Below are 23779 nucleotides of genomic sequence, written 5' to 3'. Positions count from 1 at the left end.
GAGAACAGAGGATTATTTGCAAAGCCTCAAGGGCTAATGTAATACGTTCCGCTGACTTGCTTGGCACCTGTTATGCCTTCTTTCCCTCCAGTTTCTCCCATTTGTAACAGAAATATCTACCTTGTGGCTGTTGCACCATTGCATTTTGGAAGCAGATAACTTGTATTCTAGATTTCACAGATGAAGAGAAATTTTTGGATTTTGGACTTGGAGTTGATTTAAGACTTTTGCTATGATATGGTAGGGTGAATATGTTTTACATGTGGCAAGGACATGAATTTTGGGGGCCAAAGGGTGGAATGTCATGGATTGAATTGTGTCCCCCCAAAATATGTGTCAACTTGGTTAGGCCATGATTTGCAGTATTGTGTGATTGTCCATCATTTTGTCGTTTGATGAGATTTTGCTATGTGTTGTAAATCCTGTCAGTATGATGGATTAGTGGCAGTTATATTGTTGAGATCTGCAAGATTAGATAGTGATTAAGCCAATAGAGTTTGAGATATAAAAGAGAGGAGCGAGCAGAGAGACAGGAGAACCTTATACCACCAAGAAAGAAGTGCCAGGAGCAGAGCGTGTCCTTTGTACCCGGGATTCCTGCGTGGAGAAGCTCCTAATCCAGGGAGAGATTGATGAGAAGGACCTTCCTCCAGAGCTGACAGAGAGAGAAAAGTCTTCCCCTGGAGCTCACACCCTGAATTTGGACTTCTAGCCTACTAGACTGTGAGAAAACAAATTTCTCTTTGTTGAAGACATTCACTTGTGGTATTTCTGTTATAGCAACACTAGAGGACTAAGACAGCAGAGGAGGTAGTAGTTCATGGAAACAATTAGATCTGCAGTCCATTTCCTTCTCTGATTCCTGGGTCTCTCTCCTCTGCTATTCCAGGTAAATAGAGACCAATTATAGAGCCCATACTTCTCTTACTACTGTAAAACCCAGAACCCCCTGAGCAGTGCAGGAGGACTCTCAGCTGACCTCACTGTCAGCTCCCTTTTGAGCTGCTCTTCCCCTGGGCACCCCAGCTCTGAGTCCTGTGGTCCCTCAACGAGTCTCAGGGGCCGGGGCTCTATTGAATGCTGTGGCCTATGTGTGGTTCATGTTAGCACAGCTGAGAGAGGCTGGGCCTCTCGCAGAGACTTGACTGGGCTCTAAGGAGAAATAAAAGAGAAATAAACACGGACAATGTAAGAAATACAAACAATCTGGCCTTGGCAGGACAGGCGTCTCACTCTGCCTGTTCCACGCTACGCCAGAAACTAAGAGAAGAGATGGAAGCCATGGACTGCTGACGGCCTTGGTTGCTGGCTCACTGCTCCGACAGGCATGAATTGAACACCCCGACCCTTTAATTCTTCTTCCTTTTGAGAAGAAAGGCTGAGTCCCAACCCCCGCTGAGTTCTGCTTGCCATTTTGAGGTCCTGTTTCTTCTCCAGGTGTGATACCAGGAATGATCTCACTCAAAAGGTGAGATTTTTATTCCTACATAGAGGGAGATATTTTGTCCTCAGTGCCCCAATAATCTAACCATAATATCACAGTCTTTTAATAAAATATAATATTTCATACAATAAATTAAACAAATGCAATAATGGGAGGAAGGTTCCTCCCTTTGACAGTAGTGGTTTGAGTGGTTCTTTCATTAGTTGTTTCAGACTTCAGTAGTCAATTACTGAGCACCTGCTATTAAGATCTCAGCTGCTAACCAAAAGGTCAGCAGTTAAGTCCACCACCTGCTTCTTGGAAACCCCATGGGGCAGTTCTACTCTGTCCTATAGGGTCTCTGTGAGTTGGGATCAACTGAAGGGCAATTTTTTTTTTTTTTTTTTTTACTATGCTACAGAGCCCTGGTGGCACAGTGGTTAAGTGGTCAGCTGCTACCTAAAAGGTCGGCAGGCAGTTCACACTCACCCAGCAGCTCTGTGTTAGAACAGCCTGGCGATCTGCTCCTGTAAAGATGATAGCCTAGAGAACACTATGGGGCAGTTCTGCTCTGTCACATGGGGTCACTGTGAGTTGGAATCGACTGGATGGCAACAACTATGTTATAGTCATTGTCCTAGATTCTACAGACAGAAGACAAATAAGACATAGCCTCTGCCCTCCAGGAGCCTGTAGTAAACTAAAGCAGACATGTAAAGCAGTAAGAGTAATAGAAGATTATTGTGCACCGGACAGTCACATGGGTTCCAGTGGAAGGACGCAAGAGAAGGACATCAATTCTGTGGAGTGGAGGGCTGGAGTGGGGTTTGGACCAGGAAGGGCTTCATTGAGGTGGTGATGCTTCAGCTAAGCCCTGATCAGGAGGAGGTAGGTGTTTTAGGAAATGGTGGTGGTAGGGAAGCCAGCCTAAGAAGAGGAAACAGCTTGGGCAGAAACGTGGAGAGGAAATTATGGGCAGTGTGGTGTGAGTGCCCGTGCAATGCCAGGGCAGTGACAGGAAATGTGGCAGGAGCCATGTTGCGCAGGCTGGGGTGGCTAAGCCAAGGAGTTTGGACTTAATGCAGAGAGGTGTAGGGAGTGAAAGAACCAGCAGACTTCTGACTTGGGCATCTTCAAGGGATGTGGTGATAGTGAATGAGAGCTGTAGTTCCCACAGGGTAGTCCTCAGACCAATGGCATCACCTGGAACTTGTTAAAAATGCAGATGCTTAGGCCCCAAGCCAGCCCTCCCGAGTCAGACTCCTTGGGATAGGGCCCAGCACTCTGTTTTAACAAGCCCCCTGGGTGATTCTCATGCTCACTCAAGTTTGAAAACCACTGAGACAGAAAACACAGGAAGAGCTGGAAGGGGAACAGTTTAGTGCAGGAAAGAAGATGAATTCTGACTTGAATGTTTTGGGCCTGAGGTGTCAGTGGGAACATTAGGAGTCCCTGGGTGGTACACATACTTAACACTCTCAGCTACTAGATGAAAGGTCAGAGTTTTGAGTCTACCCACAGACACCTCAGAAGAAAGGCCCGGTGACCTACTTCTAAAAAATCAGCCGTTGAGAACCCTGTGGAGTACAGTTCTACTCTGACACACGTGGAGTCACCAAGAATCGGGATCAACTCTGTGGTAGCTGGTACTGGTGGGAACATCTAGGTGGAGATATCTAACCCTTCACTACTCAAAGTGTGGTCCTGGGACCCACAGCTCGGGCATCACCTGGGGACTGGTTATAAATGCAGAATCTGAAACCCCACCCCAACCTACTGAATCGGAAGCTACATTTTATCAAGATCCCCAGGTTATTTGCATGCACATTGCAGGTGAAGAGCAGGCTCTAGTCTAGAGGTTAGTTCGGTGTATAGGGCTGATGCTCGCGAGAGACATCTGGGCAGGAAATAGAAACGTGGGTGCTGTCAGTTAGAGGTGCTGTTTGATGTTAGCTGTAGTATGTAGAGTAGGGGAGAGGGTGGGCAGCTGGATGCAGTGTCTTTGCTTGAATCATAACACTGACTGGTCAGGATTAACATCAGAAAGGTGGACAACACCACATACAATGAGGTCCTGAATGGCAGCCAATGTGTTTCCAAAAAAAAAAAAAAAAAAATTTATGTGCTTATTTCCAGGATGCTATTTTCAGTCATAATTATCTCAAGAAAAAGTTTCTTCAGATATTTATAGTAAGTCAGTGTAAGAACTGGGACTGGAACCTGGTGTCGGAACCCTTACTGTCCAGTTCTTGTCATTGTGCTTGTCACTGAGCCATTCACAGTAGTGGGGAGGCTCTGCCTTTACTTACGTAATCAGGGCTGGAAATGTGAACAAATAGAAAACACATCACACGTTATACTCATAGAAAGAGCTCAGTAAAAGTGTGTTCAGTGTTGTTGAAACAAGATACAAAAACTACTTTCAGGTTTAAAAAAAAAGGTTTTTTCTCTGGTAAACTCAGTTTGATTTTCACAATATCCTTGTAAGAAGGTAAGATGGTAATTATTCAGGCTCCATTAAAAAACAAACTCGTGTTTTTATTTCGTAAAAAAAAAAAAAAAAACAGCCTTATTAAGTTATGATTCACATACCATCTAAAATGGGTCATTTTAAAGTATACAATTCAGCGATTTTTAATATATTTGCAAGGCTGTGCAACCATCCGCACTATCTAATTCCAGAACATCTTTATCATTTCCAAACGAGAGCTCGAGCCCATTAGCAGTCACTCCCTACCGACTCCTCCATCCCCCCAACCCTAGGGAACCACTAATCTACTTTCCGTCTCTATGGATTTTCCTGTTCTGGGTATTTCATATGGGTGGAATCATACAACATGGGGCCTTTTGTGTCTGGCATCTTTAACTCCACACAATGTTTTCAAGGTTCAACCATGCTGTATCTATACTTCATTTCTGTTTATGGTTGAATCATATTCCATCATATGTATAGACCACTTTTTGGTGATCCATTTATCTGCTAATGGGCATTTGAGCTGTCTCCACTTTTTGGCTTTTATGACTAATGCTGCTAAAAACATTTGTAGAAGCTTTTTGTGTGCATGTTTTCAATTATCTTGGGTGTATACCTAGAAGTGGATTTCTGGGTCAGATGGTAACTCTATGTTTAAGCTTTTGACGAACTGCCAGACTGTTTTCCAATGAGCTGTGCCATTTTACAGTCCCGCCAGCAACGTACGAGGCTTCCAATTGCTCCGTATCCTCACCAACCCTTGTTATTATCCACCTTTTTGATTATAGCCAACCTAATAGTGGTCACACTCTCATTTTATAGATAAGAAAATTGAGGTCACGTCATTTGCTGAATTTTTTTTTTTTTTTTTTAGTAAGTGGCTAAGCTAGAACTTATTTTTTTAAAGCAGCACTTGTGTAATACCTACTCTGTGCCAGCCATTGCCTAACTTCTTTGCTCTTATTAATTTATTTAATTCTTACAATACCCTATAAGTAAGATAATACAATCATCTTCATTTATAAATGGATGCAGGGCTAAAAAAAAAAAAAAAATTTTTTTTTTAGTTTAGCAGGGCTAAAGCTAGGATGAGACCAATGAGATGCACAGAACAAAAAATTTCATGAGACGCGGACACTCAGGTTCCAACCAGCTCTCGCACAATCCGGATAGTAAAAGCCTCCTTAAATGTTGTACTGTAGGTGCCTCATTTTCCTAACCTTCATCCTGGCCCTGTTTGAAGAAACTGAGGTCTGTAAAGATTACATAACTTACCCAAAGCTTCAGAACTACTAAGTGGCAGGCCTGGGATTCAAACCCAGAAAGCCTGGCTTCCCAGACCACGTTGTTAACCACTGAACCATGCCGTTGCCTGTATCTTCCATCCCCAAACCATACTGTTCTCATTTGCTTTTTTGAAGCTCACCTTTTAGAGATTAGACAGAACCTTGACTTTTAGGGAACTCCAAGTACAATCCATGTAAGCCGCCAGAGATGGGTTACGAAGGTTTAGGGGGACTAAGCAGAGCTAATCAACTTAACAGCCTCCCCTCCTCCACCAGCAGCACCCTGTTGCGTGCTCTTGTAGAAGGCTTAACTGGCTGCACGGATGCCCTTGGCCACATCTGTGCTTATTATCACAGCTCTGCATAAATATGCCCAGTTCCATGGAGGCCCCCTGCAAAAGGCCAGATGGGCTCTGTTTTAGTGGGGAAGAGGCCATTCCAAACCATCAGGAATATCCACTTTGAAAAAAATGCTTTCCTGGCCAAGTGGGAATGAATCTGCCACTTGTCCAAGTGTTCAGAGTCAAGTCCTCAGAAATCTCATCTCTCGTCATCACACCCTGATTGGCTGCTCTTTCTCCTTCATCTGCTAGTCAGAAGTAACTGGTCATTTGCTTTGGGAATTGTCATCTTTACAGTGATGTTGCTGCCTCAGTGGGTTTCGAATGGTTCTCTGGTTAGGGCAGAGCCTCACACAAGGCAATGGAAATACAAAAATATACATTCGTGCGTGTATATGTTACCCCCTCAAGGGTGATGGGCAGCCTTTAAAGAGATGCTTACACATGTCATCAGCCAACAGCACATTCTTCTTCTGGCTCCTGGGTTCCCCAAGAGGAAAATCAAGCTCGTCTCCATTCATCAGAGCTCACTGAGCAAGCATCAGTGCATCTGGGGTAGGAGGGTCTTTTGTACCTGCCACAAACTCGGAGTTCCTTTTTAAAATCTCGTAGTCATCTTTCTCCCCTAAAAATTATCATTTTTTTGTACTAAATGTTCATCCTTTTGTTTGGAATTTCCATTCTGTTCTGTGATTTCGTTCCTCAAAATGGTTGGTCTGTGGACCAACACCATCAGCATCACCTGGGAGCTTGTTAGAAATGCAGAATCCCAGGGCCTGTTCAGGCTTCCTGAGTCAGAATTTGCATTTTAACAGAATTCCCCAGGTGGCTTGTGAGCACGTTCAAGTTTGAGAAGCATTGATTCATGCGTCTTCATTTCTCTATTACCTTCAGTTGGGGTCTCTACTCAGTACTTACTTTGAGGCTAGAATTGAATTTTTGGTAGGTGTTCAGCTCTTAACAGACACACACACACAGACACACACACACAGAAATTCTTTTCTTCGGTTTTGCATGATGTCATTCATTTTACCTGGCCTGCCACAAGAAGGAAAAAGGCAAATTACATCCAAGTTATATATATGTATATTTTAAGACTAACTTCTTAATTAATTGCGTCTCTTAAAGCAGCATGCTGGATCCCCCATCATTAATAGAGTCCCAGGCCTTGCCAAGATTAATTGAGAAATGACTAAAGGCAAAATAAACACTGCAGCAGAGTTTAATTCACAAGCTTATCAGCTAAGAATGAAGGCGCAATTAGTGATAAAGATGTTAATAATTAGTTGTGGTCTGTTAAATTTTATTTTCAGTGGTTATGGAGAGTGAAGAAAGAATTTCCTCCTAAGGACAGAAATCATTGTTTCACCTTGATTGCTATTTTAATGTGCTTACTTTAATGGGGCCATCCTGTAGAAACCCTGGGGCACATTTCCAATTTTACGTCAATGTAGAATTAATTATTTCTGGAAGCATATAATTTTAGAGCTGGAGCGACCTTGGCAGTCATTTAATCCAGTTCAGTCATTTTACAAATAAGTAAGAGTTAGATGACTTAAGTCCTTCCACAGGGTATTGGAACCTCTACTTTCCATCTCTCAGACCAAGGACTGTGAAACCTTCTCAGATCACCAAAGGCAGAAGTGTTACCCCTGGCCTCAGAATTCCCAAAGCACGTTTCTTGTATTGCTTCCACAGCCCTTACCCTACTCTTTATTATGTTCTAGTTGTTTTCAGTTTTAAGGCTGGGGTCTTGGGAACCATGTCTGATTCACTTTTGTATTTTTTTACCATTCCTAGCTCTGAATTTTGCAAACAGTAGTTGCACAATAAATTTGCATGTAGTGGTATGCTGGAGCCAGCTAGCATCTGCTCAGTAGAGCTCGTTGTCTTTCACATTGGTAACTTGAAATCAACGATGGTAGGACTATTTACACCATGGGAATGGGCAAATGCTGCCAATTAGGGCATCCCCCCCTCTCCCTGGAAAGCCAGTTGTTAAATATTTACCAGCACACCATGGTTTACATGATTTTCATGTCTCACCTGGCAACAAGTCTTGACAAAATCTTAAGATCCATATCAATGTGAAGATGACCATTTACCCAGTGCTCAGCATGGGTTTCCTGAAGAGTGAATGAAGTAGCCAGTTGCTCAAGAAATCAAACAATGCATTGCACTTGGCAAGTCTGTTGCAAAGAACCTCTTTATAATGTTAAAAAGCAAAGATGTCACTTTAAGGACTAAGGTGTGCCTGACCCAAGCCATGGTGTTTTCAGTTGCCTCATATGCATATGAAAGTTGGGTGAATGTATAAGAAAAACTGAAAAAGAATCAATGCCTTTGAATTATGCTGTTGGCAAAGAATATTAAATATACCATGGACTGCCAGAAGAACGAACAAATCTGTCTTGGAAGAAGTACAGCAAGAATGCTCCATAGAAGCAAGGATGATGAGACTTCGTCACATATTTTGGACATGTTACCAGGTAGGACCAGTCCCTGGAGAAGGACATCATGATAGGTAAGGTAGAGGGTCAGTGCAAAAGAGGAAGACCCTCAACGAGATGGATTAACATAGTGTCTGCAACAATGGCCTTAAGCATAACGATTGTGATGATGGCAGAGGACTGGAACTGTTTTCGTTCTCTTGTTCATAGGATTGCTATGAGGTGGAACCAACTTGAAGGCACCTAACAAAAACAACCCCTTCTAATCTTCTCAGGGATTAAATTTCACCCAGAGCAAGTCAGGCTGCTGGACTAGATTAGAATTTTGTTGCTTAGCCAAGTTCCATTTACCTAGAAAAGTTTTTTGGGCATGAATGGTATGGTAACAGGATCTGAAATATCAGGCATAGTTGAGTGAAAGAAACAATTTTTTTACTACCAAAAAAAAAGGAAACAGGAAAGGTACTATGGCTGAAGTTGCAATCCAATCTGTATACTTCTTGAAAAACTTCAGTGGCTCCATATGACCTACAGAAATGGCCAAATTCCCTAACATAAGAGCTGCACACTAACTGCAGCTTGCTTTTGAAACCTCATTTCCAGTCCCTGCTATCATCCACTGTTGTTGCTCACCTTCACGGTGCTTTCCAGCTCTGTGTCTTTGTCCGTGATGCTTCCGTCTCTTGGAGTGCTATCCCTCTAACCCCCTAGCTTCCATTCCTACCCGATCCCTTCTACCAGGGACTAGTGCTTCTGGGTTCACATGAAAAGTTTATGTGACTCTGTTCATCTCCTTTCCCTCCTTTTAGGAGCAAGACTCGAGGTCCCATTGGCCCTGGCAAGTATGGCTATGGCAAGGCTCCATACATCTTACCACTGCAGACGGATACTGGACACACGCCACAGAGGCTTCGAAGACAGAGGTCCTCACCTCGACATTCCAGGTCCCAGGGGGCATCCAGTCCTAGGCATGGCTACAGTCCACCAGCCAGTCGGGCTCCCCAACATGGCTCTCTGTACCAGAGTGACAATGGCCCTCTCTCTGGACTGCAAGCCTCGGAGGCCTCCATCTACCAGCTGCCTTTGACCCATGACCAAGGCTTCTCTGCAGCCTCGAGTCTCTTCCATAGCCTGGAAACGAGCAGCAACCACGGTGTGGGGTCCCACAGGGCTCCTCAGAGCTTCTCACAGCCTGCCTGGTCTACAGCAATCTCCTGCATTGGGGCCTACAGGCAATACAAGCTATGCAACACCAATGTGAGTACACATGGCCTTGTGCTGGCCCCCAGGCCGCCTCTGCTCTTGTCTTCTGTTGGTTAGCAGGGAGGCCGTGGAGACCTGATTTTGGGAGACCACGTTAACGTTTCTTTTTATCTTCCCTTCTTCTCTTTTCTCTCCATGTATTTTCCCTGCATATTTTTCTTCTTTATAATGTTATTGGTTTATTAACTTATGCATAGTTTACTGATTTGCATATTGATAACCAGTTGGTAACAGTATTAGTTAGCTATTGCTGTATAACAAACAACTCTCCAAATTACAATGGCTTACGTCAACGGTATTCATTTTTTGCTCATGGGTTTATGAGTCAGGTTCAGTTTGGCTGATTTAGGATAACTTGTCATGGTGCCAAGGAGGTGGGATATAGGGGGGATTGATTTGCACAGGTACCATCCAGTAAGGTTCCTGGAGGCTCCCGGCTGTTCCAAGCATAAACCTTTTAGGTATTGTAAAGAAACCTAGATGTCTCAGCGGAGAAGCTGGGATGATAGAGAATGCTTGGAGGCCTCTGGCAGGAATTCTTTTCTTTAAAAAAAAAAAATATGTTGAAAATATACACAACAAAACATATATACAACACTTCAACAGTTTCTACATGTACAATTCAGTGACATCGGTTACATTTTTCAAGTTGTGCCACCTTTCTCGAAAACCTTTTCCAAACTATCTCACTGTCATTAACACTGACTGACTGCCTCACTAAGCTTCTCATCTATCCTTTCTAGTTGCTCTTGTCAATTTGATCACATATAGATAACTCTTTAAAAGAGTATTATGCTTAATGCAGACATTCTTTTCTGATTGGAGTAAACTATTATTTGGTTCAAAGGTAACTTCAGGGGATAGTTTCAGTTCAATATTTAAAGATTTCCTCAGGGTAACAGTTTCAAGGGATCATCGGCCTCAATGGTTCCAGAAAGTCTGGGTTTGGGCAAGACTTATTTTCGAACCGGTATGAAAATATTTAAATATTTTAAGAGCCTGTAATGGCTGTACTGGTGTGTATAGGCTGAATACCTCCTTTTGGATATTTGTTCAATAAATATTTACTGATTAAATCTTCATGGTTTTAATAACAACTGCCGTTATTGAAAACTCACAACAAACCAGACCCTGTTCTTGGCACTTTTCGTACTTCAGTTAATCCTATCCTCAACTCTGTGAGTTTGCTATTCTCAGCATTTTCTGGTTGTGAAGGAGGTCAAATAACGTACTGAAGAATCCACAGGTAGTGAAAGCGTGTGGCAGAGAAAATGATCGCTATAAACTACAAAAGATGGCCAAATGTGCTTTTTTTTTTAAATATCAGTTTAGAGACTGTATATAAAACAGAAAGAAATAAGAGTGTTTAAAGGTTAAACTTCTGAGTTGCTATATTTTTCATTAATAATTTAATACCCAGTTACTGGGTAACAGGACAGCTGTTATATATTAGCTTCAATTTCCTCATTAAAGATATATTTCCTGCTATAGAGTCCATAGAAATGACTTAATTTGTGATCTTAATAATTCTTCTGAATGCCTGGATTGCTTTTTAACTTGTTCTTCCGCTGACAGATTTTAGGAATTATTAATTTTTATAAAGCAGTAATTTTTCTAAAGCCGTTTCTAATCAGTCAACCAATAAGCCTTACTGAGCATCACTGCTTGCCTTGTAACAGACTAGGTTTCATGGAAGATAAGTGAGAAATTCTTGTCATCTACATCTTAGACTTGTTATGAGGATCAAATAAGTGATGTTAAGAAAATGCTTTGTAAATTCAAAAGTAGTTTGTCAGCATAAGGTATCTCTTGCATTCATGATCATACATGGTCCCTGTTCTTAAGTATCCATTGCTGTTCTTTTTAAAATGAATCAAATTTGTTTTTAATGTAGAACAAATTCTGTCATTGACTAGTAAGTCTCTTAATTTTGAAGACTAATTTGAAAGAGAAGAGTTATTTGGCATATATGTAGAGCTGGGATCTATTTGGCATTTCTTTAATTTAACTCACATTTTTTAATCCCTGCTTTTGCCAGACCTACATTACCGACAGCAGGGATATCTCTCCCCACGTAAGAGCTGTGACTTCCCTGAGTGCTGGAGTAACTGTACCACTGAGGTGATTGAATTACAATGAATCTTAGAAAATTCTTGTGAATTCATGATGTCTGTCAGCATATTGGAAGCAGGCAAAACAAAGTCTCAAACCCAAGACAAAGAAGTAAATGTTAACAAAGGATGGTACATGTTTAGTTTCCTTTTCTTTGCTGTACCATTTTGTACAGTGTTGTCCCCAGTGTACCCATCACCACAAGTCCATATTTCCATTTACCCTATTTAGAGATAATATTCCTTAGAGGTCCCATTACTGCATATCTTCTTTTTATAAGCCTATGGCTTTTTGTAACTTGGGCCACACCCCATGAACACTTTTAAACTCTCTGTGTTGGGGTCCTTAAAGCTACCCCCAGGTTCAGTGATTTGCTAGAAGGACTCACAGAATTCAGCATATTGTCTTACTCAGGGCTATGATTTATTACAGGGAAAGAATACAAAGCAAACTTAGCAAAGGGAAAAGGTACATGGAATGAATTCCAGGTGAAACCAGGTACAAGCTTCCAAGAGTCCCTTCCCCTAAGGAGTCACATAGGATGAGCTTAATTCCTCCAGCAATAAGTTGTGATAATATGTGTGAGGTGTGCCCATCAGGGAAGCTCATGATGAACTCATTGCCCAAGGTTTTTTTGGGGGGACTGGCTGTGTAGGCACCCTCTGCCTAGTGTGTATCAAAATTCCAGCCTTCCAGAAGGAAAGCAGGTGTTCAGCAAAAACCATATTGTTTGTGCAGTTTAGGAGATGGTGGGAACCCTCTTGAAATCCAAGTTCCCAGGTACCAGCCAAGGGGCAACCTTAGAAGCAGGACTTTCTAAAGATAGCAGTCTTTGACCTGCTATGTTAATTTTTTCCTGCACACTCCCTATATGAACCCCTATGCATCAGCCTCTTAGTATCAATGATCTCATGTAGATGTGTACATATCCTTCCCAGTGTCCAACATGAAAAGATGACATGCATCCCCAAATTATATAAACATCTTACTCATGTAGAAGAAGGGTGATGGATATTATTGTGAAAAACCTTACTAATATAATAGGGAATGCAGATTATCACTTAATGGCCTCTTCAAAAATTAAAATATAATGTATGAATTTAGAACTATAGTGGTTATCTGGGAAAAGAAAAACAAGGTGATGTAGGTCAGGGCAGGTTGGAAATATCCACTGACTTCAGAACTTCACCCCTTAAACTAAGGGCTCAGTCTATTCCATTTCAATTCCTGATAGACTATTCCCTTTCTGCCCCAACAGTAGAGGACTCAGTTATGAGATGTATGGTAATGAATATAAAGTGTGGTCTGAATTGGGGGAAAATGTGCAGGCTTCCATATCTTGGAACAATGTCTCATCACTGGTCATGGTCCCTCTCTCAACATGGTCATGGTCCGGTGGGGGAGAAGAACCCAAACTTGGCTATTTATAAATCATTACACTTGTTCCTGGAATACTTAGTGAGGAAGGGGAACTCTCAGAGCACAGATCAGCAGAGGTGTAACTAGGGTATGGCAGGTATTGCACCAGCCCCGGCTGTGTGGTGCCAATGAGCCATTTCTGTTAACCTAGTATGACCAACGGCTTCTTTATGAAAAATAGAGCCTAATGCAAGGACTGAAATTGCACCCCTGTCCAAATCAGGTTAATAGAAATTGTTCAGTGGCACCACGTGCCCAGGGCTGCTGCAATACCCTAGATACACCGACTGCAAATCAGGGAGCCACTGGTTAGGAAAGACTGTGCTGAGGAGTGGATACTTGATCTGAGCTTTCAAGAATGACCAAAAAAGAGATAAGAGCTTTGGGAGGTGTCCTAGGCTGGGTTCTCTAGAGAAGCAAAACCAGTGAAGTGCTCAGCTGCTAACCAAAAGGTCAGCAGTTTGAATCCACTAGCCACTCCTTGGAAACCCTACTCTGTCCTCTGGGGTCGCTATGAGTCAGCATTGACTCAACGGCAGCAGGTTTATATATATATATATATTTATAGAGAGAGAAAGAGAGGGAGGGGAAGAGAGAGAGATTCAGCACAAGAAAATGGCCCATGCAGTTGTAGAGGCTGGCACGTCCCAAGTCAGTGAGTCAAGCATCAAGCTGGAGACTCCTCCTGACTCAAGTAGCTACAAGGCTGATGAATTCAAGATCAGCAGGTCAAACAGCAGGTTGCTGGCAGGCAGGTTGTGGAGGCTGATGAATTCTAAGAACTAGAGGCCAGCTGATGATGAGCCAGATGCAGGATCCAGAGTAAACAAGTGGGCTTTGCCAGAACGTCCATTTATATGTATAAGATGCAGGCTACACCCCCGAGAAAACTCTTCTTACAAATGATTGGCTGATCACATCATGGAGGATGATTACATCATTACACAGCTGCCAAACTACATCATTACTTAACTGCTAAACCATTGAGAATCATGGCCCAGACAAGTTGACACACAACCTTAACCATCATAGTCCACCCTTTGTCACCTTGGCACCTATACACATCTCCTTAAACCATACACCGTGTCTAAATAAAAATAATTACAAAGTCATACTTGTGGCTAACATGGTATGACTAATAATATATGTGCAACTGAAAACACACCAGCCCTGTTTACAGTTTATATTACATAAGGAAGGGAAAAAAGAAAAAATAATTTATATATATATATCTATATATGCGTATATACATATATACATATATATGCACATACGCATATAATAAAACAAAGAAGAAATATTGATAACAATTACAGAGCTTGTTTCTGCAACTGGTCATGTGTTCTTAACTGGTATTTAGAACTACCTTCTTCCACCACCCGTTCCATATTCCCTTTACCCTCAGCTGGTCATGGTTCTTTGCCTAGTGGGGTGACCCAAACTTTCATTCCTATAGGGTCTGGGCCATTAGTAAGCATGTCGGAATTGGGTTGCTGTAGTTTTCCATTGACTTTAATCACAGGGCATGGTAGTACTAAGAGACAGCCTCCTAGAGAACATTGCCCCAACCCTGCAAAGTGTTGCCATCTAGCTAGGACCATAATTGTGTCTTTAGGAGGCCATTCCATCGTCCTGTCAAGCCAGCTGCTTCAGGATGATGGGGAACGGGGTAAGACCAGTGAATTCCATGAGTATGGGCCCATTGCTGTACTTCATTTGCTGTGAGATGAATCTCTTGGTGCGATACAGTGCTGTGTGGGATACCACGACTGTGGTTTAGGTATTCTGTATGTCCATGGATGGTAGTTTTGGCAGAGACATTGCATGCAAGGAAGGCAAATCCATATCCAGAGTGAGTGTCTATCCCAGTGCAAACAAAACACTGCCCTTTCCATGATAGAAGGGCTCAAGCATAATCAATCTGCCACCAGGTTGCTGGCTGATTGCCTCAAGGAATGGTGCCATATCAGGGACTCAGTGTTGGTCTCTGCTGCTAGCAGACTGGGCATTCAGCAGTGGCTGTAGCCAAGTTGGCCTCAGTAAGTGGAAGTCCATGTTGCTGACCCCATGCATAACCTCCATTCCTGCCACCATGGCCGCTTTTTTCATGATCCCATTGGGCAATGATGGGAGTGGCTTGGGAAAGAGGATGACTAGCATTTGCCCAATGCAGTATGTCATTTAATTTTTTGACTGCTGCTTCCATGGGCATTGATTGTGGATCTAAGTAAAATGAAATCCTTGACAACTTCAATCTTTTCTCCGTTCATCATGATGTTGCTTATTGGTCCAGTTGTGAGGATTTTTGTTTTCTTTATGTTGAAGTGTAATCCATACTGAAGGCTGTGGTCTTTGATCTTCAAGTCTTTGATCACTAAGTGCTTCAAGTCCTCTTCGCTTTGAGCAAGCAAGGTTGTGTCATCTGCGTGTCGCAGGTTGTTAATGAGTCTTTGTCCAATCCTGATGCCGTGTTCTACTTTATATAGTCCAGCTTCTTGGATCAGCATACAGATTGAATAAGTATCATGAAAGGATACAACCTGACACACAGCTTCCTGATTTTAAACCACTCAGTGTCCCCTTGTTCTGTTCGAATGATCGTTCAATTTATTTAAGATGTCCTCTATGAAACACGCCAGATCAATCACAAATGCAGTGCTGGTGACCTCTAAATGTGAGCTTTAAAGATACGGAAGGCTGTTTTTTTTTTTTTTTTTCTTGCCTACAACGTGTATGAAGACGTTAAGATGACACACTCTCGTACAGATAATCCGTGGTCTTTTAGAGCTAGCATCAATCTTGGACATGTTTCATGCAATGCCCTTCTCTATGTGTCGTGCAATGCCCTTCTCTATGTGTAAGTAAACAGAGACCCAGGGAAGAATGACTTGAGCAAGTCAGCTGACCTGCAGGTTTCCAAAGAAGACTTAATCTAAACCTTTTGGCTCTTAGCCTATTAAACATTCACTACTGTGGGTTCTTGCCTGGAGTCCCTAAGCACAACAATGACGTTGACATTGAGTGGAGTCAGGCATTAGGCTATGCATTGGAGACATTGAGATGAGATCAAGCTCTTGTTCTGAGTTACTTTGAGGCCAGTGGGAGAGAGAGACTTATAAATAGGTGATAACAGCGCAGACCATAGGTGCTGCTAAGGATGCTGCAGAAAAACCAAAAAAACCAGACCCCTTGCCATCAAATCGATTCCGACTCATAGTGACCCTGTAGGACAGAGTAGAACTGTCTTATAGGATTTCCAAGGAGAGGCTGATAAGGATGCTGCATAAAAAATGCTGCGTAGGCACTTTGAAATCCCGGAAGAGTGGAAATTAACCCAGCTTGGGTAGAGTCAGCAAAGGCCTCTTGGAGGATTGTGTTTATCATGGTGAGGGGAGGGCCTTCTAGGAAGAGGGCACGACAGGGACTGGCAACATTTTATTGTGTTGTACGTAAGGTTGCCATGACTTGCGGTCTGTCGGATGGCAGCTAACTGTCTCATGGACTGTGGAACAAGAAGAGGAGGTAGGCTTAGCGACCACGCAGTAGAATCAGACTTTTTTTTCAACGAGTGATGGCTTTGCCAGCAAGTATGTCTTCAGCAGTGAATGCAGTATCCATGGTTTATCTATAGCCCTGCACTTTCTCAGCTGTGGCTAAAAATATTAAGCACTTAAGGGATTGAACAAATAGTTAAATTCCTTCTTTGTGGAAATTCATTGAATCCCAGAGTTTTTCTGTTCCCAGGACTTGGGAGCAAAAGAGTTGGAGTTTTTATAGAAGTAAAAGAGGGGGAGAAGAAACTGAAACTCAATCTCTCTGGTGCCTGAGGGAATACAGCTAAAATAAAAATTAGCTTCTCTTGGGGTTTTATATTGTTATTTGCCAAATATATTAACCAGCCAAGACACCTGATGCCCTTTGTCCTGGAGGCTGAGGTGTCTTGCTCCCCACCTTTCCTCTGTGAAGCAGTCTATGAGTTCAGCTCCTTCTCCCTGGAGAGGAGACTTGTTCTTTGGCCCCTTCTGTAGAAGGGAAGCTGTAATGAGTCACCTGATGCAAGGTGGGGACAAGGTTATGAGTTTTCAAGGCACTTTGCTGCCAAAGGAGGCGTGATCCTGAGTTTAGACAGAGCTCACTTAACATTATGAGGGAAAAACCCTGGGGTAAAAGCAGCTTTTAGCACAGGCCATTGTGATGAGTTCTGGTATCAGTGACTCTACACTAAATTTCCCTGGGGTAGAACTGACTTCTGACAATGGGCTTATCCATGTGGAGTTGTTTTTGCCTCAAATTAAGTGAAAATAAAGGAGGAGATGTTAGACAAATCTCAAATGTAGTGAAGTCTGCACTCTGCAGGCAGATTCTAATTCGTGACTTGAGACGCCATGTTTTGGGATTTTATGAGGAGTCAAAGGAGCCCTGGTGGCACCGTGGTTAAGAGCTGGGCTGCTAACTGAACCCACCCAGTGTTTCTGTGGGAGAAAGATGTGGCAGTCTGCTTCCATAAAGATTACAGCTTTGGAAACTCTATGGGCAGTTCTACTCTGTCCTCTAGAGTCGGTATGAGTTGGAATGCACTGGACAACACACAACAACAACACATACATACATGCATGTATTACACATACACATACATACACATATGAATTGTAAATATATGTGAATCATAAGTAAATATAGATATATGTGATAAAATCTTATAAAACGTATAATTTATATTAAAATAAGCAAATCTTATAAATAGCTTTCTTCAGTCCAAAGAAAATAACCTTCTTTTCCCCTTCCAAATATCTTATGTCCTGGCACACGGATACACCTTATCTTCCTAGAAGACATTAGGCCCAGTGGGGATATGGAAGTTCAGAGCAGTGGGAAATAACAGTTAACGTTGAGTTAGTAAATGACAAAGGTAAGAATTGACTTGTGTTGACCTGACCTCTAGTCCAGTTTAATTTTTTATACCTAAAATGTAGGGTTTTTAAAATGTATTACATTGCATTTCTTTGACACTTTAGTTGTAATAATGGAAATTGTTCAGTTGTAGCTTTTCAGGTTTACTAGAAGGAATACACGCAAATAGTACGAAATATTGCAGTAATAGAAATATATCCCAATCTCTCTCCAAAGATGTAATTACAGTCACGCACTTTTAATTTTTAGTTCTTATAGTCATCCTCTCCATAACTTAAATAATGTGCTAATACCTTTCTTTTTGATATCAGTTTCAGACTTTCTCTATTGACTTCTCACTCTGAAAGACAAACGACCCGCTTTCCTCCCACTCTTCTGATTTCTGTTAGCCACATTTTTATTTTCAGTTGTATTTTTAGCTCTAGAGAGTATGCGGACAATTTTTTTTTTTATTCTCTTGATCTATCAACATTAGAAAATCTTGATCTGTTGACATTAGAAAGCATCAGTTGATGTCTTGCTTTGTAGGATCGGAAATTTAGTGCCGAAACAGTTCTCCAACTTCCTTACGTTACGTTACATGTTTTTGCTTTTGTATTTTTCTCCCTTTGGGCTGTGAGATCCCTGAAAGCATTACTATGATTGATCCTTCTCTGTGTCCCTGGCACGGTCCCACGCCTGGTACATGGTAGGGTGCAGTGAATGTTTGCCTTTGGATGGAATTTCATGCCTTGCTCTAGCAGATAGCAGAGGGGAAGGCAGTCTTGTTAGTGTGGTGTACATGAAGCAGCCACTAGGATTTGTGCTCCTTGGGAGAGGAGGAGTTTTGGGTGCTTTAATAAGTGTACATTTTGCCATATACTTCCTGACTACTTAGAAAAAAAGTGTTTTTAGACCTCCTTCTAGATATGTTGTTGTGTCCTGTCGAGTTGATTCCAAAGCATAGCGATCCTGCAGGTTAGAGTAGAACTGCCTCATAGTGTTTCCTGGGCTGAAATCTTTACGGGACCAGATCATCAGGTCTTTTCTCCTGCAGAGTGGCTGGTGGGTTCAAACCACCAACCTTTTGGTTAGCAGCTGAGTGTCACCAGGGCTTCTTCCTTCCTTCCAGATATAGAGGTATGTAAATAATCTAAAGAGGGAGAAATAAATGGGCACTCATGGAATAGACTGGATTTGTATGGACGTGTCTTCAAAATACCTAAAAATATAGGATTCTCCTGTGTGGATGGTTGGGCTTACTCATATTGACATCCTTTGGGACTCTGATGTATATAGTGAATGAGAGGGAAATACTTTTCTCTAGGAAAATATTATGAACTTCTCTTTGATGAAAAAAGAAAAAGTGTTTGAGGACTAAGAAAACTTCAGATTTTTTAAAACTTAAGTTTGTGCCCAATCCTTTTAGATGAGCCAATTCAATGTCTCTATCTGGAGATGTGTTAGAAGTGGTGAAAGGCGGCAGAAGAGTTTTTGTCAGGTTGAGTTTGTTTCAATCTTGGTGTTGTTGGTGGTGACCTTATGTGTAACAGAATGAAATGTTGCCCGGTCCTTTGCCACCTTTATGACCTTTCCAACTTAGGAGGCTCATTTTCCAATATAATATTCGGTTTTCGTTGGCTAATTTTCAGAAATAGATTGCCAGGCCTTTCTTCCTCATGTGTCTTAGTCTGGAAGCTCTGCTGAAACTTGTCCAAAATGGGTGACCTTGGTAGTATTTGAAATACTAGTGGCATAGCTTCTAGCATCATAGCAACATGCAAACCACCACGTACGACAAATTGACAGACAAGTGTGGGTTTGAAGCTTCGGAGATATTAAGCACTTTTTTTTTTTTTTAAGTTATCTATTGTGCTTTAGGTGAAAATTTACAAACCAAGTCAGTCTCTCACATAAAAAGCCATACACACCCCACCATGCATTCCCAGCTGCTCTCCCATTAATGAGATAGCACATTCCTCCTCTCCACCCTGTATTCCCCATGTCCATTCAACTAGCTCCTGTCCCCTTCTTCCTTCTCACCTTGCCTCCAGACAGGAGTCACCAACATAGTCTCATGTGTCTACTTGAGCCACGAAGTTAACTCCTTACCAGCATCATTGTCTCTCATATAGTCCAGGCCAATCCCTGTCTGTAGAGTTGGTTCAGGAAAGATTCCAGTCTTGGGCTAACAAACGGTCCGGGCACCATGACCATCAGGGTCCCTCTGGTCTCAGTGAGACCATTAAGCCTGGTCTTTTTATGAGAATTTAAGATCTGCATCCCACTGTTCTCCTGCTCCATCAGGGATTCTCTGTTGTAAGCACATCTTTTAAATGTTTTGAATAATCCGTAAGAATCTTTGGTCCCTGGTTACACTGCTCTACAACTAGAAAACCAAGTCATTGACCTTGTGGGAAGAGGAAGAAGGGGAATGTTTGCTCAGAACACCTACCTTTCAGGCACTTATAGCTTCTGAAACTGCTGGATTCATCTTTGGTGTCTACTTAGATTCCAATTCAGCTAACATTTATTGAGCACCACTATGAGCCAGAAACCTTACTGTATTACTAATTTAGCCCTCATGAAAGTCTCCTGGACTGGGTAGGGGTCGTCATGATGTAGTAACCAAAGCTTACAGACGTGCTTTGCCCAAGATCACACAGCCACTTTCTCATGGAAGTGCAGGGATGTTTCCTAGATTTCCTTTTTTCAGATGTCTTCACTGTGGTGATGTTAAATACATTGTATGTTGTTATGGTAGCTAGTTAGTCTTTCAATTGAATGCAGAGCAATGAAAAGGATAAAAATGCAGGCCTGACCCAGGCGGACTTCAAAGTCATGTTCTTGGCACCACCTTCACTGGGAATGGTGTTCATCACCATCTTCATACTTCATACTTTCATTTGAAAGTAATTGATTATCAAAAAGTAAGTGTGTGCTCACTGACTGTGGCCCTTTGAGCAATGAAGTTAGGTACAGGCAGTTGTCATCTCAGATTAATCAGGGTCATTAGAAACGTAGTCTGTTTCCAAAATACTCTTTGTGACGCATAGCAGCTCCAGGCAGTTGTCTCAATGGAACTTTGGATATGGCCTATATTGTTTTATAAGGATTCAGCTCATGGTACTAAAGTACATCTTTATTCCCCTTCCCATAAGAATCCAGTGGAAATATCCCTCCTCCTTTGGGTGGAAGGGAGTCGTTTGGAAGGAGGTTATCTCCCAGGGGCATTACTTGGCAATAAAGCTTTGGTCTGGGCTGGTCCCATTCTGAATGAGCGTGACCTCTATCTGCATGGGTTTTCCCCATGTCTCAGTTTTCTGGCCTGAAGATTCCAAGAATCTGTGTCCGCAGAAAGGATCAGCTATCTGCAGGAAACCTACCCAAAGCCAACTCACAGTGTTGTACAGAGGTGATTACTGATAAGGTGAAGGTTGGCTTCACCTGTGACAGGAAGTAACCAACCTGAAATATAACCGATGTAAAATAATCTGTTACCTGGAAGGTTTAACTTCACAGAACCTGTTACAATCAGAGGAGATCATATACTGATAATAGTATGACAAGTACAAACATATGTAATCTACAAAAGAGACATGAAACAGAATTTCCTAGGCCCTGCCTGCTTTTCAGCTTCATGCCACAGCTCCCTGCTCCTTATAGTTGGGGCCATTTAACCAGCTCCAGAGGCCAAATCCCACCTTGGCCTCTAGAGCCCCTCCTGTCCCTAGGGAAGAAAGAGCGAAGGCCCTCTCAGCTGAGTATCTGTCACAAATTAACTCTTCTGCCCATACAATCATGAGGGGCACCATAGCATGGTGGTTACTAGCATGGGTTTTAGACCCAGTGTCTGTGTTCAAATCCTGATCCCACCACTTACTAGCTCTGTCACCTTGGACAAGCCATTTCACCTTTCTGTGCCTTTGTTTCCTTATGTGTAAAACGGGTATAATAATACCAGTGTTGTTAGGCACTTTCGAGTCTATTCTGACTAACAGTGACCTTAGGTACAACACAACGAAATACTGCCTGGTCCTGCGCCATCCTCACAATCGTTTCTGTACTTGAGTCCATTGTTGCAGCCATTGTGTCAATTCATCTTGTTGAGGGTCTTCATCTTTTTCAGTGACCCTCTGCTTTACCAAGCATGATGTCCTTCTCCAGGGACTGATCCCTCCTGATAACATATCCAAAATATGTGAGACATAGTCTCCCCATCCTTGCTTCTAAGGAGCATTCTGGTTGTGCTTCTTCCAAGATAGATTTGTTCGTTCTTTTGGCAGTCCATGTTATATTCAGTATTCTTCTCCAGCACCACAATTCAAAGGTGTCAATTCTTCTTCAGTCTTCCTTATTCATTGTCCAGCTTTCACATGCCTGTGAGGCGATTGGAAACACCACGGCTTGGATCAGGAGCACCTTAGTCCTCAAGGTGACATCTTTGCTTTTCAACACCTTAAAGAGGTCTTTTGCAGCAGATTTGCCCAGTGCAATGCGCCTTTTGATTTTTTTGACTGCTGCTTCCGTGAGTGTTGATTGTGGATCCAAGTAAAATGAAATCCTTGACAACCTCAATCTTTTCTCCATTTATCATGATGTTGCTTATTGGTCCAGTTGTGAGGATTTTTGTTTTCTTTATGTTGAAGTGGAATCCATACTGAAGGCTGTGATCTTTGATCTTCATCAGTAAGTGCTTCAAGTCCTCTTCACTTTCAGCAACCAAGGTTGTGTCATCTGCATAACTCAGGTTGCTAATGAGTCTTCCTCCAATCCTGATGCCCTGTTCTTCTTCATATAGTCCAGCTTCTCGGATTATTTGCTCAGCATACAGATTGAATAGGTATGGTGAAAGAATAGAACCCTGACAAAGACCTTTCCTGCCTTTAAACCATGCAGTATCTCCTTGTTCTGTTCGAACTACTGCCCCTTGATTCATATACAGTTTCCTCACGAGCACAATTAAGTGTTCCGGAATTTCCATCCTTCGCAATCTTATCCATAATTTGTTATGATCCACACAGTCAGATATCTTAGCATAGTCAGTAAAATACAGGTAAACATCTTTCTGGTATTTTCTGCTTTCAGCCAGGATCCATCTGACATCAGCAATGATATCCCGGGTCTACGTCCTCTTCTAAATCCAGCTTGAATTTCTGGCAGTTCCCTGTTGATACACTGCTGCAACTGCTTTTGAATGATCTTCAGCAAAATTTTGCTTGCATGTGATATTAATGATATTGTTTGATAATTTCTGCATTCAGTTGGATCACCTTTCTCAGGAATAGGCATAAATATGGATCTCTTCCAGTCAGTTGGCCAGGTAGCCGTCTTCCAAATTTCTTGGCATAGACAAGTTAGCACCTCCAGCACTGCATCCTTTTGTTGAAACATCTCAGTTGGTATTCCATCAATTCCTGGAGGCTTGTTTTTCACCAGTGCCTTCAGTGCAGCTTGGAGTTCTTCCTTCAGTACCATCTGTTCCTGATCATGTTACCTCCTGAAGTGGTTGAACGTCGACCACTTCTTTTTGGTATAGTGACTCTGTGTATTCCTTCCATCTTCTTTTGATGCTTCATGCATTGCTTAATATTTTCCCCATAGAATCCTTCACTATTGCAACTCAAAGCTTGAATTTTTTCCTCAGTGCTTTTATTTTGAGAAGTGCTGAGTGTGTTCTTCCCTTTTGGTTTTCTGTCTTCAGGTCTTTGCACATGTCATCATAATACGTTACTTTGTCTTTTTGAGACACCCTTTGAAATCTTCTGTTTAGCTCTTTTACTTCATCATGCTTGGCCAAGTACAGGGTCAGCGGAAAAGAGGAAGACCCTCAGCAAGGTGGATTGACACAGTGGCTGCAACAATGAGCTCAAGCATAACAACGATTGTAAGGATGGCGCAGGACCAGGCAGTGTTTCGTTCTGTTGTGCATAGGGTCTCTATGAGTCGGAGCCGACTCGATGGCGCCTAAGAACAACTAACAACAACGTCATCATTTTTACCTTTTGCTTTAGCTACTCCATATTCAAGAGCAAGTTTCAGAGTCTCTTCGGTCATCCATATAGGTCTTTTCTTTCTCTCCGGTCTTCTTAATGACTTCTTGCTTTCTTCATGTACGATGT

At 42.2% G+C, this 23779-nt stretch overlaps 1 protein-coding gene across 1 annotated transcript in view; it reads left to right on the top strand.

The window, feature by feature from the left end:
• THSD4 (thrombospondin type 1 domain containing 4) overlaps positions 1–23779 on the top strand; it is a 688190-nt gene that overhangs the window by 93879 nt on the left and 570532 nt on the right. Inside the window, exon 5 of the mRNA XM_023552873.2 lies at positions 8783–9230. Within this exon, the coding sequence (XP_023408641.2) occupies positions 8783–9230 (448 nt within the window). The remainder of the gene's footprint in view (positions 1–8782; positions 9231–23779) is intronic.

The sequence above is a fragment of the Loxodonta africana genome, chromosome 13 (assembly GCF_030014295.1).
Source record: "Loxodonta africana isolate mLoxAfr1 chromosome 13, mLoxAfr1.hap2, whole genome shotgun sequence".
Taxonomy (NCBI): domain Eukaryota; kingdom Metazoa; phylum Chordata; class Mammalia; order Proboscidea; family Elephantidae; genus Loxodonta; species Loxodonta africana.
Note: the sequence above shows the minus strand (reverse complement) of the source record. Positions and strands in the feature narration are given on the sequence as shown.